The sequence below is a fragment of the Oryzias melastigma genome, linkage group LG17, assembly GCF_002922805.2.
Source record: "Oryzias melastigma strain HK-1 linkage group LG17, ASM292280v2, whole genome shotgun sequence".
NCBI lineage: Eukaryota > Metazoa > Chordata > Actinopteri > Beloniformes > Adrianichthyidae > Oryzias > Oryzias melastigma.
In genome coordinates, this window is record NC_050528.1 from 7,517,852 (window position 1) to 7,534,315 (window position 16,464).

A 16,464-nucleotide genomic window follows, 5' to 3' on the forward strand; every position below is an offset into this window, starting at 1 on the left:
AAAAAAAAAAAAAAAAAAACCGCAGAAGTTTCCATTTTCTTGTAAAATGCTGCCATCTGGTGGTTATATGTGGTACAGTCTCTTTACAAATGCAGAGACAATGTTCTGAACGAGAGACTTTACTGCTGAAGTTATTTTTTAATATTAAGATTTAATTAAAAACATACATGTTTCTGGATAAGGGGCGGAGCTAGAGTGGCAAATGAGAACAGCAGAGTGGAAGGCCGTTAAAAATGAAAACATCAAAAATGCACATTTCTAACAGTTTAATTAGTATTAATGTCTTAATTTAGTTTTAAAATGTTGCTTTTCTTATTTTTGTGATGCTTCAAGAATAATAATACTGACTCAAAAATTTGGGGGGAAAGTGTATTGCTGTAGCTCCGCCCCTTTTGTGGATTAAAATAATTATTGAATGTATTCGAGTCAATTCTAATAGTATCAGATTCAGCCCATGAGCAATTTATAATATGACATACTTTTTGTCAGAAGGGAGTAAAGTACCACAAAACTATACTCAAGTGAGAGTAGTAGTACTTCAAATTAATTATATTACTTAGTAGAAGCATCTAAATATTTTTAACTAAGAGTACAGCAGTAACAGCTGATAACAGTTCCTACATATCTGATTGATGACTTAAAACTTTACATTCTTAAAAACAAAATGTGCAGATTCTGCTTTTCCAGATGTAAATACATTTCAATAGGTAATATACACAAAAAAAATAAAAAATGTATTATATTCGTCCCTCCACGTCATTTTATTTTATTGTTATTAATGTTACTTTGCATTTATTTTCAACTTGTATAATTTAAAAAAATATATATTTCATGGATAGTAAAAGATTGAAAGTTATTTAAGGTTTAAGTTGTTATATTCTGGAATAATATTCCTAACTTTTTATTATTATTATTATGTTAAAGTAGCAGTTTTAAAGTTTTAAAAATTGGCATTCTGCTAGCTTTTTGGACTATTATAGAATTAACCAAGATTTTTTTAGGCTATTTTGGAGTTTGGCTAATACTTCACCTAAATGCTAACTGTTTTGGCTAGTTTTCGTTTTTGGCTGTTTTGGAGTTGGGTTAATATTTACAGGCTAACTGTTTTGGCTAATTTAGGCTTTTTCCGTTTTTTAGGCTATTTTAAAGTTTAGCTATTTTTTCAGCTACATGAAGTTTTTTTTATTGTTGTTTTTTTCAGGCTAATTTGGCATTTAGCTAACATTTTAGCTTGCTATCAGCTTTAGCGTTTTTAGCTATCAGTATGAGCATCTTCAGTGGCCAAGTTTCACTTACAGCATTCATACTAGCATTATCACAGGTGATGCTACATATTTAGTTCGTAAATATTACAAAGTTTCGATTTTAAAATTGTAGTTTTGAGGTGATCAATAAATGTTTATCCCGTTTGTGTGTTTTGGATTTTGCCCCTTGTCTGACTGAGTTTGAAACTCCTGCTTTACAGGCTTAAAACGATGAAAAACAAAATACAAAGAATGATTCAGATTGGTTTTACAAAAGGTTTTATCTTTCTATTTTGTTACATTTGCTCAATGCGTTTATGCTAAACTAACTTTTGATCTTAAATATCTTCTTTTATAGCTGTTGTCTGAAGAGTTTTGCTCTCATGAGTGTCTATGGATGAACACGACACTAAGCTAATTATTTTTTTTAATTTAATTTTAATTTTTATTCAATTAAAGGAACATTCTGCAATACAACCTTTAGTTGTGAACTCAAACAAACAAACAAAAAATGAAAAGGGGACGGAAAGAAAAAAAAATTAAATTGTTTGCCTCTTTTAACAAGTCATTAAATCAATCAGTAGGAAGAAAAATACAAAACATTCAGCCGAATTCAGGAAAATTTCCAACCATAGAGAAAGTGCAGTAGAGAAAAAGGAAAGTAAAGCCACATGTGGAGCAATTTAGAGTGTGACACACTCTTACACACTCTTACTTAATGTCTCTTCTCTAAGTATGTCAACAGGTGGTGCTAGAGTTGTACCATTTTCCTTTTGTCAGCCCACAGATCATCCAATAGACGCCTACACTGCAAAGCAGGACAAAAATGCAGATTTCTCCTCTCCGTTTTCACTTCTGTAGTTTATGGTGTCCATGCAGGTAGGAGCTAAAGGCATCAAACTTTTTTGAAATACATTTCTTTATCACCTCAAACGTGTAGATGTGATGTCGTTCCTTTTAATACCAACACAGGCAGCAGCTAAACGCAGCAAAAATGTCTCAGCTGTTGGAGCCGTCGGCCCAACGCCGTTTCAGCGATTCAATCACTTTATAGGACTAAATAATTACACCTTCGTAGCTTGGAATGCAAAACAGATAAAAGTTGTGTATGTCAGATTGTGTGCTCAACACAAATCAAATGGTGCAGCAGGTGAGTGAAAAGCAAAAGAGAAGAAACAGCAAGAAGAAAGCAATCAGCAGCACATTCTGCTGGATGGACGAGGCCTTCGGGAGGTTCTTACCTCTTTTAGCAAAGATAAGGACTTCTCTCTGCCCACAAAAACGTTCTGTCAACAAGAGCTGTACAATAAAGTTTCATTTTTCTGCTCATAACTCCACACTATAACAGTTAACCTCCTTTTGGAATATACAAGTGTTCCTAAATAATTCCAAACATCGAGCCAAAAACTCATCTGGATCATCCTGTTTTCATCTGTTTTGTTATTCAAAAAAAGATTAAACTTGTGCTGCGCAAAACGACCCATATTTCCCTCCAAATAAAAGTGTCAAGGTGCATTCACACTGAACAAAATTCGCGCGACAAATTGGCGTGCCCCACCACTCTTTCGCCGCACGGTCAAAAAATGTGTTTGTGGGAGGAGCTACCAGCTCTCACGTCGATGAGAGTTCCAGAAAAACATCAGTTATCATGTCTCCAGGTTTGGGTTTAAATTCTTATTAGTAATAGATTTCCCGGTACAGAGGGCTGTGTCTGTATGACAGCCGCTTCCACTGTGTTTCTGTGTCTCTGTGGCTGAGCTTGTAGGATCACTGTTTTGTATTAATCTGAGGGGGAAAAATCAAATTAGGAGACTTTTTTCCTTTTTTTAATGTCTTGATGAGACCCAACTGGCAGCCCCCGCAGCGGCTCTCTGTCTGCCAGCATATCGAGCAAGTAAGCTCCGCCTCCGATCTGTCCAGAGTGTATCCCCCCTTCGCCCAAAAGTAGCTGGATGAGCTCTGAGGTTCAAACGAGTTAAGGAAATAGATCTGGACAAAAACGTTTGCTTGGGATTGGTATTTTCGAGTCAAAGATGCGACGCAGCGACTTGTCAAACTTCAAGTATTTACATTTTTGCTGCACCGCCAGATTCGCGTCAGCCGCTCAAATCGCGCCGCGGGGCTTCAATTCGCCTCAGAGCACGCCTGGACCATTAACACTGGAGCTGGCCGCCTCTGCAAACCGCGTTTGGTGTGAAGGCACCTTCAGACAAACACATCTCCCTATTTAAAAACATTTACAAAACCTGCTTATAATAGCAGCACTTACCCAGAATCCAGTGCGGTGTTATGTTTTTACCTGTTTTAACAAATACCGGTGTTATTGTTTACATTTCTAACCTATTTGAAGATTGAACAAAAAGAGTAATTTCTGTCAACATTTGGGATAATAATGTTTTGGTTCATGTTTTATTCACATTTTGTGTTAAATTTAGCATTTAAATCAAACTTTATTTATAAAGCACTTTTCATTCAACACTACAAAGTGTTTTATAGACTTAAAACAATTAAAACGAAATATAATGAAATATAAAAATGTCGGGGAAAAACTTTGATTAATAAAGATGGATGGTTTCTTATTGTCATTGTCCCAGGTACAACGAACAATAAAGTTATATTGTAAAGTTTGCTGTGATTTGAGTCCTTTATCGTGATTCTTTTCCATAAAGTCTGCTGGATCATGAAGATGCATGCAGATAAAAATCCCAGGGAGGAAGGGGGCATCATGGTGCAAGCATCACTTTTGCTCCGCCAAAATCTGCACAGCGATGTCCCAGAAATAAACAAACAAACAAACAAAAAATGTCCCTTCTGTCCTGCGTTGCTTCTGTAAGGTCAACATTTTGAGAATGTGTAACCCAGGAAAAGCTTATATTTGGCCAAACTAAACTAATAGACCCTTTTTCACGTGACATCACACAAAACGGCGAGTGTGCAGAGTGACCTCCGATTATTATCATGTCTATTTAGAACGGAAAATTTGACAGCGGAACTCTTTTTAAAGCAATTTAATGTAAATAACGAAAGGTAACTTAACCAATTTCAACAGAAAAATGTACAATATTTATTTTATAAATGTCCTATCTGGTTGTATTCGTTTTTCCCTCTCATATCAAATGTCAGTAGTCCTGCAGAATGCTCCACAGCTGCTTCCCTAAATTCATATGGATATTAAACGGATTATTTCTCTCCTACAACCCGATCATAGTTAGACGAAGGTTACAAGTACTTCAGTGAAGACTGCTTGTTTGATTATGAAGGTAATTCTGATTTTTTTCTTCTAATTTATGCTAATGCTAATGCTAGCTTTCCACACCGGAGATGAAATCTGCAGAAGATCTTTTCTGCCCAGTTAAAGTTGTGTACATTTCCGTGTTCACAAAATCACTAAAAACTGAGCCATAGTATGACAATTTCAATGTGTCTGACAATGAAGAGAAGTTAATAACTGTTGTGTTATTTTGTGACGTAGCTCCCCATTGGTGTCGCTCATAACTGTGTCTGATCCCTGCAGGATAATAAAGGTAAACAAGGATAAAAATCATTTGAAACCATCAAAAAATATATATATAAGGAAATTATTCTTCATATGTAATTTTCCAAATGCGTACGGCCAGAGTTGAACTTTTGTCTCGGCCGCTCTTATTTTGAAAGCTGAAAATTCATGGCTTCGTAGCGGCACTTAAAATATTCGCTGTTTCACTTGGTAATCATTCCTATTTTTACAATTACCCCTTAAAATACCCCAAAAACAACAAATACCTCTTATTAAAACAAGTGCATTTAGCCCTGGGTGCAGCTAAAACATGCCAACATGCAGCGATCAAGCCAAATAGAACCCGTTAGAATAATATCTGCTCACATGAAAGGTCAATATTTTTCATAGAACCTCCAATATTGAAGGATTATTCAAATTTGTATTTAGATTTGTGAACAATCTAAGACAGGAAATGAAAATAGAGTTCAGCAGGACATTCATGGAATAAATATTGTACATTTTTCTTTTGAAATCGCTATGGTTACCTTTTATTATTTATGTAAAATTGTTTTAAACAGCGTTCAGCTGTCGGAAGTAACTATTCGCACTTTCGGCCCTGACGCCGTTATCTCTGATGTCTCTGTGAAAAGGGTGAATTGGCCTCGAACAACAGCTGCTGATCCTCTTTTATAAAGAGGAAAATAATGTTCAAAGATGATCCTGTTTTTTATTTTAAGAAAACACTTTTTTTCCCTCTGCAACTTCTGATCTAAAAATGCACATCCTGTTTATCTACACATAATTCATGAATAAATGTTACATTTCTTCATTTAAATGATGAGATTTGGGATTTCTATGCACTGTTGGTGCAATGCAGCTTTGATTGAACTGAACCTCCGTTTGCAGCAGTGCTGAGGAGAGTCTGAACCTGTGAAGACACTTACTCAGCAAAAAAAAAGTCCTTAAGAGCTGCTGCACTATGGGAATTACATTGGTGACATCTCCAACTAGTACCTGTCTTTAAGCACTCATCGACTCCGCCTGATGGACACAAGATTGTGCCAACTTAATCTGCAAGGACTATAGAGTATATATATATAAATATATATATATTAAATTAGTAGATATATAACTGTATGTCTCTTTAAAACCTGCAGAGGCAGCGTTCTCTCCTCATGCGTAAATTGATCTTTGATGATTGCTCTGTTTTTGCAGTGTAGTCTCCACATTCTGTCCTCAGTGTGCATTCACACTTGCTATAAATATAACTTTTTTTTTTTTTTTTTTTTTTTAAGAAAGTAAAAAAAAAAAATAATTCCTGTCTGGCACATGGAAAGCACATTACAGCCCTAAAGCAGACACAGAAAGCTGCTTGTGATGTTGGCCAGGTGACTCTGATAACTGATTGAAATTTTATGCAGCACCAGCATAAAGTAGAGTCCTTGCTATTTTTTTCTCTGATTTTCCCGCTCATGTTTTATTCAAACCTGAGATGCTTCGGCACAAGGAGGTATTTGCAACCAAGCATGGAAGCCGAAGACTTGGCTGCCCTTTTTGAATTTTTTTTTTTTTTTGTCTCTGAAATGTCTTCCATGTGTTGTTGGATTTCGTATTTTCAAAGAGGAGTCACAGTTGCACAGTAAACGTCCTGCCACTAATCACCCTTACTTTGTTTAACCCGTTTCTAATGGCCTCCAGCGTGACATTAGACAATTAAAAACCTCTCCACAGCTGTTCCCTCACTCATTCACGTTCCACATGAGAAAAAAGCAGACAGCTTGAGTCAAAAACTTGCTTGGAATTAAAAAAATATATAAGAAAAAATGAATAAAATGTCCAATTTCTTGCTTTAAATGGAAACATACAAGTCGTTTCCAGACGCTAAGCCGTGAAAACATTTTCTTTAAGAAGCTTTTCAATTCTCCCGGAACACTTTCCACATATTGTAAATCCTGAGTTGGCACACACGGCTCTGCAGCAGAATTTTGCCCTGTCCCACCATGCATCTGCTGCGTATTGATTGCTCTCTTTCAGACAGCAGTGCTCAGTGAACTGCAAAAGGCAGAGGAAGGCAGGGAGAGGTGGGTGGTGAATGAGTGGAGTTTTTGCTTTTTACTTGTTTCATTTTTAGTTGATTTTTTTCCTGCCGCTGTAACACTGTGCCACGTTTTTGCATGCACATGGTTAACGTTGAGACATATTTTGCATAAGCGTGCATAAACTGGAGAGAAGAATGTGCATGCAGTGCAGCCCTATATTTTCTGCAACATCTGCAATGCAGCTGTTTGCAAGTTTTTAATGACTTTGACTACGGGTACCACCTCACAACATGCACCTGCTCCAAAAATCTGACACAACTGCAGTCATTATATGTGCTGCATGAAACCGACCCTTTGCTAGAAGCTTTATAGCTATTTTTAACAAACCATACACGAATCTGAAGGCATTTTCTGCAAAGAAAACATCCTAGAGACAATAAACTATTGAATTTAAACATTAAACTTCAAAATATTCCTGCAAAAAGTGTTCTTTTTTTCAGATTTAGAGCAGTACTATAGAAAACTACAAGGACATAATATTGGATTTGACTAAAATATTGTTCTGTTTATGACCCCCCCATGTATTATTCCATTTTCTTTTATATATTTTAAAAAAGAACATATAGAATCTCTACGTTTAAAAAAAATCCAGGTCTTTAATACATGATTTTTTTTCCTTCTAATTTTTCATATTCTGTTTGGTGCAGTGTGATTCGCGTGTTGTTCCCCTTTCCTCCTCCCCTCAGGGGGAGTGGGAGAGACTTCAGATTCCTCGTGGATTGTGTGTGCTCCCGCTCCTGGCCGTGGACCTCGCCTCTGGCTCGTTTTAGCTGTGGACCTCGCCCACACCTGTCCCCCAGTCCTATCTAACTTAACTCTATTTAAATATATAGTTGTCGAGTTAGAAAAGCTAATTCTTCTAGTCCTGATAAATCGCCTGTCTTTTCATGTGAGCATTCTGAAGGTTTCTTCTTTTTTCATGGAATCAGTTTTTTGGGGAGTTTTTCCTTACCAGGACTCGAGGTCCAACCCAGCCAGCAAAGCCAAACGGTTTAAAAGTGGGCAGAAAATGTGGGCCCCACAGGTGTTTGCCCACATTAGCTTAATTGGACACTCAGTGGGAAGACTCGCTATGCTATCTAGCCCCCTGGTGGACAGCGGAGCTCGCTAGCTCAATACAGTGGAGCCTGCTAGCTTGCAACAGCAGAGCTCGCTAGCTCAATACAAAGGAGATCGCTAGTTTGCTACAGAAGAGCTTGCTAGATCGATAAAGCTTGCTGTAAAGGAGGTTGCTAGCATGCTACAGTGGAGTTCACTGGCATGATACAGTGGAGCTCAATAGCATTCTACAGTGGAGCTTAATAGCATGCTACAGGGGAGCTCGCTAACTCAAATTACAGTAGCTTGCTAGTTCGCTACAGAAGAGCTTGCTAGCTTAATAAAGTAGAGCTTGCTGTAAAGGAGGTTGCTAGCATGCTACAGTGGAGTTCACTGGCATACTACAGTGGAGCTTGCTAGCATGCTACAGTGGCGCTCACTCCCTTGATACAGAGGAGCTCACTGGGATGCTACAGTAGAGCTTGCTAGCAAACTACAGCGGAGCTCGCTAGCATGCTACAGCGGAGCTCGCTAGGTTAAATCAAAGGAGCTTGCTAGTTCGCTACAGAAGAGCTTGTTAGCTCGATAAAGCAGAGCTTGCTGTAAAGAAGGTTGCTAGCATGCTACAGTAGTGCTCACTACCTCCATACAGAGGAGCTCACTAGGAGCCGTAATAACCTGTTTTATTTAGTCTGTTTAGTTTAGTTTAGCAAGCAACTATTGTTTATACTTTATGACCGACCTTCTGCTTCTGTACAGTTACTGGTATGAAGCCCAATGAAGCCATTGTTTATGATATTGGGCATTATAAATAAAATTGAATTGAATTAATATATGCAATATCTTATTTTTTTTTGTTATTTACATATTTCTTGTCGTACATAGAAATTTAAGAATGTCTAAATGTAAAGAACAGTCTCTTAATTCATAAAAAAAATATTTAAAAAAAGAGGTGGCTTAAACTTGCATGCTATTCCAGCACTGTGACTCATAAACTGCAAAATGATGTCAACTTTGTGCAATTACCCTCCTTCTTTTTATTTTATTTTCAAAAACAGCTTTATTTTCATGCGTTGGAAATTATTTTTTAAATGGATTTACAAATGTTGCATCATACTAAATGAAAATAGTGACAATTTTGGTAAATTATGATGCAGTTTGAGAAAGATTGTGTCATTTTTTTTATGGAAATTGAGTTAATGTGAAGCACACAAATCCTCTAAATTTATTCCGACAAAATTGTCTCAATAAAACATATTCTATCTAATAAAGTGGATTCAACAGTGATGCAGGAAAATACAAACATCTAATGAGTTTTGGTGACAAAAAATGTGAATTACAATAATTGTGAGAGAAATATCTAATAAATATCTGATCCATTTGGCAGAAATATGTACCAACTTTGCTGCATGTTTACTTTGTGGTAAACAAATTGAATAAAACTTGATTCCGGATGCAAAAAAAAAGCACTGACAGGTCTCTCCTGTTACTGTGTGAGCATAACTAATTAATTTAACAGTCATAACAAACAATAATGACTGAAATAAAACATGTCAGGCAGATCTTCACCTCCAACACTTTAATATCAGACGACGTGATATCAAACAGCTGGGTGCTAACCAGCGCCATTACTGCTCTGCCTTCGGTGACGGCGTGCACAGCCGTTTAACCGTGGAGCAAATCAGTTTAGCGGAGACTCAAAACAGGCTAGCACCATAAATCCATGTCCTGTAATTCCATTAGGAACCCACAGGGAAGCTCTGATTCCTGCAACAAAGCTTTGAATGTCAGAGATTGAAGGGTTAATTCGGCTCATTTTCAGCATTAAATGATGATGAGGAGAGGTGATGGTGGGCAGCATGTGGGTTTATGATTGCTCATTAAAGTGCATTTTATTGGGTAAATGTAGCTATAAAGCTTCTGAAGCACAAAAGTTAGATATTTTAAGCATTAGATTAGCTTAGCCCATTTCTGAGACCCCTAGATCCTTAGAAACCCGTTATATATAACTGGGTCCATGTATTCTGCCCTGTAGAACACCATCCCTCCACTAGGGGCAGTACAAGGGCTCATTTCAAAATGGATGCCTCCGTGAAATCTTTGGCAAATCTTTTGCTAGTTTTCAAAACTTGTTGGAGAGAGTAACTTGTCTATTGTTAATTTATTTAAATTACTGCGTGATGTATTGATGCAAAATTAGTTGATAATGAATTCTTAATAATATAGTTACACCATATTAAAAATGTGTGGCTCAAATATGAAGTGGTGGATAAATAAGGTGTTTTTTTCTGAACGTTCATGTAAATATTTCTTTATCGTAGACTAACACTGTGAGTAAAAACTCACCAAATCACCCAAGAAATGATAATTGATATTAGCTACTTCATATCTCATAAAAAATGATAACGCAGTATTTTTGTGGGTTTTATCAAAGTGTTTAAAAAACGTCTAAATCTCAAAAAATGTGATATTTTTTCCAATAATTTAATGCATTAGGCTTTACAGGGTTAACAACAGTATTTATGTTCTTTGATTTACTGTATTTTTTTAATTGTTACCATTATATCACAAAAAAACACAAACTGGTGTCCAAAATCAATTAAAAAAAAGTGTTAGTACGAGTAACGAAGAGAGACACCCTCCAACTAAGTACTAACACAAAAAGCACAAATGCTCAAAACAAACCCGGTCCGAAACTAGGGCAATACTACCGGTAGATGCACAAAAACAGACCAAACAAGTACTGCCCAACCAAAAAAGTCACTGGCGAAAATGGGGTAAATCCCCAAAAACTAAAACAAAGTGTACTGAAACATGCCCCTCAAACGAAGTACTGCCACAGCCCAGGGCTTAAAGAAAGTGACAACAAAGAAAAGACAAACATAGTACAAACACGAGACACAAATGAGCAACACAGGCTGTAAAACACACGCCACCAACGAGGTATTCCCACAAACAAAAGTATATCTGGCTAAACGAGACAAATCCAGGACAAGGGATCAACATATCCCGGACAAGCCCCCATCGGCAAACCTGGCTCAAGTCTAGAGGAATAAATACGAAAGGGGACAATAACATAAACTGGACACCAATAAGAATTAAAGGAGCACAGTTTATTACATAAAGGAAATCCGGTGTCCTGAAATGAAAGAACAAATGGAATTGTGAGTGTGCTGCTTCACACAAAAAGACAAACCAAAAAGGATTGGAACCTTGGCCAAAAATAAAATAAGTCAGGGAGACTGCAAACCAAGCCATGTTGACCGTCGGAGCCTAGCCAAAATCTATCCAAAGAAAACAAATAAACAAAGCCGGCAAATCAAGACTACTAAGATCCAACCCAAACTAAAATGACAAAACCCAGGAGTGTATAAAAGGGCCTTAAAGGGTCACCAAACAGGGAAGTTGAAGGATGACTCCACCCACAGACAAAATTTAAAAATACAGTGAGAGTGGATAACGGGACTGGAGCTGCGTGACGTGAGACTTCTGAAATCAATCACAAAATGCAACTGTAGTACCTCGATTCAACCTGTAGGGGGCAGCACACAGATGGTTTTTGACTGTATTTTCAACAATTTTGTTTTAATTTACCAAAAATTTGGCAATGACCAATATACAGCACTTTTGAAGCCCAATTTATAGAAGTCAACAGCCAAAAAAAGTGGATTTAGTGTTTGGTTACCCTGGCCGGTGCTACGTAAGGGCATGTTGACGTTACAATCCTGTTAAAGGGTTAAAATAAACACAAAAAAGTCATTTTTCCGTTACAAAATGCAGCTGAATTCATCATTGGAATCCAAAGCAGGCCAGATTGTTTATTATTATTATTATTATTACCAAGCGCTGCAGCACACGGCCACAAGACTTTTGGTTTCCCTGGCAATAAGCAAGCTAAATCCTGCTCCACTTCTTCAGGTGGAAGTGAGTCAACAGAGCTGTTGTACAAATCGCCCCCATAACACACTCATGCTTTGTTTGAGCTTTTAGTAAAGTCGAGGAATGATAACTAACAGAAAGGAACATAGAGACAGATGGCAGTCTGCTGTCATGGACAACAAGCCTGTCTTCACAGGCCAAACACTCACTGGCCACAGTTCAGAAGAATCCTTTTTATTTATTTATTTTTCTTTCATTCATCCAAGAAAAAAGTCTTTGTGTGCACATTTGAGCATCCGAAACAGCTGGGGAGCTCTTGTTGACAATTAGGAACCCTTAAGTGTCCTGATCTGACACGGGATGAGCCGTGCTTACTGTCCATCTGCTCTCCGGGGAGGAATCTTTCACCGGGTTTTTGCAGGAAACAAACGAAGCGATGCAGGAGAAGAATGAGAAAGAAGTAACCGCGGCGATGCCATTTGCAGAGCGGGTGGGCGGTCTCTGATCCACTCTGTGAATGGGACGATGTGGGGAAGGCGCAGTTTGAGAATGAGGTAGAGATGCAGCTGATGCAGACCTGATGGATGCATCTTTACTACACTGTACAAGGTTTGCATCCCAGTCAGCAAAAAAAAAAAAAAGCAGAGTCACCATGGTAACAGGGATGCTTAGTGACGGAGGGTGAAGAAAAATCACCATCAGCATCATGGATTTTATTTATTTATTTTTTTATATTTGAAGTGTGAAATCTGGCTGTGAGAAAATGACAACGCAGCTCTTGATGACCATTTGTGTTTGGTGCATCAGCCCGAGCTACTACAGATCACGTAGGGGCTTCTTGGGATTATGTAACAGCGGTCAATACAGTGATGGCAATTATAAAATCTTATAGAATCCACGCAGGAGCTGAGCAATCAAACTGGGATTATTCATGAACTCCTCTCTGCTGAGGCCAGCGCTAAGTTGCATCATTTCCACGCGCATCTCTTCATTCACGCTGAGCATTCACACATTTGGAAGTTCATAATCATTATTATGACAGTAAAAAGAGGCTTTTTCAACCCCCCACATCCAGACCTGATGAGCGGGATCGGTGCTCCTACCTGTCCGCAGGTTGAAGGAGAGGCGAGCCTCCACCAGATACGGGGTATCGCTCTTGGAGCGCAGCCTCCTGATCGGTCTCCGGTCTGAGCTGCGGGCTGGAGTGGCCGCCATCAATTTGAGCCAGTGTCCGGAGGAGACTGCTGGCCGACCGGGACGGGAGCAGAGAGCCACGCACCAACGCCGCCGCGCGCGCGCAGGGAGGCAGCAACGACTGATGGAGGGGAGGGGGCTGCGCGCGCCCACATGGAGGATGGGAGAGACAGGGAGGCGTTTGGAGGAAAAAACATCTAAATCTGATGATGAGTGGAAAATATGAAGGAAAAGGTGGAGAAAATGGTCAAAACGAGACTTGAAGAAATAATTATGACGCACAAATCCTTTGGGCCCACTTAGCAAATAATATAATTCCCAATTTAAATCTGCTTGTTTCCACTAAATCACATGTGTCAAAGTCAAGGCCTGGGGGCCGGATCTGGCCCTCCGAGTAATTATATCCGGCCCTCCGGATCATTTTATTTTATTGTTAATAATGGCCCGATGTTATCTTGCATTTATTTGTATAATTTTGATAAAACATATTTTTATGGAGAGCAAAAACTTCAGTTATTTTAGGTTTAAGTTGATTTATTCTGAAATAATATTCCTGCATTTTTATTATTCATAATTATGATAAAAAGTTAGAGTTTAAAAGTTTTTAAAAATTGCATTCTTTGAGCTTTTTGGACTATTTTGGCATTGACTAAGATTTTTCAGGCTATTTTGGAGTTTAGCTAATATTTCAGGTAAATGCTAACTGTTTAGGCTAATTTAAGCTTTTTTTAGTTTTTAGGTTATTTTGGAGATTAACTAAAGTTTGCTAAATGCTACCTGTTTTGGCTAGATTAGGGTTTTAAAAAGTTTTTTAAAGCTGTTTTGGAGTTAAGCAAATATTTATACGCTAGCTTTTTTGGCTATTTAAGGCTTCTTTCAGTTTTTTAGGCTTTTTAAAATTTAGCTATATTTTTCAGCTACATACTAGCTGTTTTGCCTAATCTATGTTTATTTATTTATTTATTTTTTTGGCTAATTTGGCATGTATCTAATATTTTTAGCCACCTATCAGCTTCAGCATTTTCAGCTATCAGCTTTAGTGATTTCAGCTTCAGCATTTTTAGTTATTATTTTCAGCATCTTCAGCTATCAGCTCTAGCATCTTTATTGGCCAAATTCAGCTTACAGCATTCACACTAGCATTAATGCAGGTAATGCTATAATTTAGTTCATAATTATAATAAAAAGTTTACAGTTTTAAAGTTTTTCAAATTTAGTTTTTTTGTTCAATAAATGTTTATCCTGTTCGGTCCGTGACTTAAGGTGTGTTTTGGATTTTGGCCCCTTGTGGGATTTAGTTTGACACCCCTGCGCCAAATTAAGAACCAATCTTGAAATAGAAATAACTATTTTATTTTTTATATACATAAAGATCAGAGATTTGACACATTCTCTGTAGCATTTTTATTTTATATAGCTTTTTTTTAATGTGGCAACACAAGAAAAAAGCTGATGAAGATATAGGAGAGAGTAACTCAGGTCAGTTTTTTACTGACCAAAGCTGAGAAAGAGTCGCAAAGTCATTGTTTAGAAAAATACACTTTATCTGTGTTTTTGTAGCCATTTATTTATATAAAATATCTTCTAAATAATTAAATTGATATAATTTTCTCTGTACAACCATTTTAACTTATTTTACTTCTTACAGTGCACATAAGTTCCCTTCAAAATAAAATGAACCCTGTGTCAAATAAGTAAAAAAGTAAATCAAACACAGTATTTTCAATTTTTAGGACTTTGACGCTGTTTATCCACTACCTCATTTTTTCCTATTGAATATAAACATAATAACATTGCTGTATAATCTATTTTTAAAACAAATGTATATGTGCTTTATTTTTATCATAATAAAACTACTCTTACCATTTTTTCTCAGTTATCTCAGTTAAAATTCAAAATATAAATGACAAAACTTGAAAATAAATTAACTATAAGCTTATTAGTTACTGAAATTATTAGCATTTTTATTCAAAGTCAAAGAGCCACAATGGAGGGAGGAAAGAGTCGTGTGTGGTTCGGAGCCGTGGGTTTTTGTCGTGTTTTGGTTAATTTATTAAATGTTTTAAGTTCCTGTTACCAAGTCTGTTGTCTTGCATTTTGGGTAAAGTAAAAGATTATTATAATAATAATAATTATTATTATTATTGTCTGCTTCTCCTCTGCTACACATTTGAATAAAAAAATCAGAGTTTTGTTCCAAAATGATCTTGTTTCTGTTCCATCAGCTACTTTTTATTGGGCTAACTAAATCTCTAACATTGAATAGAAACCACAAAAGTTCTTCTTGATAAACAAAGTCAAAGAAATCTCATTTAAACACAGATTCGAGAGTTGTACTTGAAACATCCCCTTATTTGTTTTGATCCTGTGAATTCACTTACAAATTCTGGAAATACATCAACGGATTAATTACAGAACCTATTTTTACTGATTTTCAACTGTTTTATAAAAATGTTTTATTTGGTTTTCATAAATTTGAACACAAAGATCGTAATGCTTACTTTTTTATAAATATGTTTTTATTCATGGTTCAATTTCATATTTGCAAAAGTAAATGTAGTAATAAAAAAACAGAATTTTTTTACCAAAACTGGATCTGCATCAATACCTAAGATTAATTTCTGCTTCAAAGAATACAAGAAAATGTTTAGCATCTTTACATCCTTAAGATTGATTACTTAATTTAATTCTCGCATTTTCCGTTTTTTTTTTCTCTTTGATTTATTTATTGTATCTGAATTCTTAATCTGGTACATCTTTATCTATGATATGTTAAAAATGTATGTTATTCATATTCTTGTTTTCACCAGTTAAGAATTTCAAAATAATAACCGTCACTTTTATTTAGAATTCTATTATGTTCTTGTCCTGCATTTGTTATAATGCTACTTTTTTTGTACTGTATCTCTGAAATGTTCAATTAAAAAAAAAAGTGTTATTACTCAGTCCCTTCTGGAGCCTTCTAACAGCGACATCTTCTGGTCACTTCTTGTCATTACAGGAACCACATAGATTTTATTAGAGGGAAATGCAAATAACTGGGAATACACGGCAATTGTAATTCTCAGAGAACATTACATCGACACAACAGCTGTAACCTGACAGAATTCCCTGATCCGGATTGGAGAACCCCGTTTAAAGTGGTCGTGAAGTGGACCAGAGAGAACCTCTGCAGGAGGCTGAAGGATAGGACCTTCAGATACATCTTATTGTAACTGAATTTGCAATCCCCCTGGTGTGTTGTGTTTCTTTTTGTTCCATGTCCAGAGATTAATAAATTAATAAATTCGTGGTCCCAATATGATATTTCTATTCTGGGTAGGGTTTTTACTACTTAAGATGGAATTCCTATCGAGAGTAATATATCCAGCACATTCTTTATCCTTACCCAAACCTTTATTTATTCATGTTTGTTTGTTTATTTATTTATTTACGCTTCATTAAGTTATACATGCTGGTTTATTACCACGTTTCAAAACAAGGAATGAATGAATCATTCCAAAATGGGCAGCAGTGACCTGAACTGGCCAGT

The 16,464-nt window shown here is 36.7% G+C and overlaps 1 protein-coding gene across 1 annotated transcript in view; it reads right to left on the minus strand.

Moving 5' to 3' along the window:
• The window catches only part of LOC112147366 (phosphatase and actin regulator 1), a 56,040-nt gene extending 43,004 nt beyond the window's left edge, over positions 1–13,036 (minus strand). Inside the window, exon 1 of the mRNA XM_024273699.2 lies at positions 12,842–13,036. Within this exon, the coding sequence (XP_024129467.1) occupies positions 12,842–12,953 (112 nt within the window). The 5' untranslated portion in view covers positions 12,954–13,036. The remainder of the gene's footprint in view (positions 1–12,841) is intronic.
• Between the last annotated feature and the right edge of the window lie 3,428 nt (positions 13,037–16,464).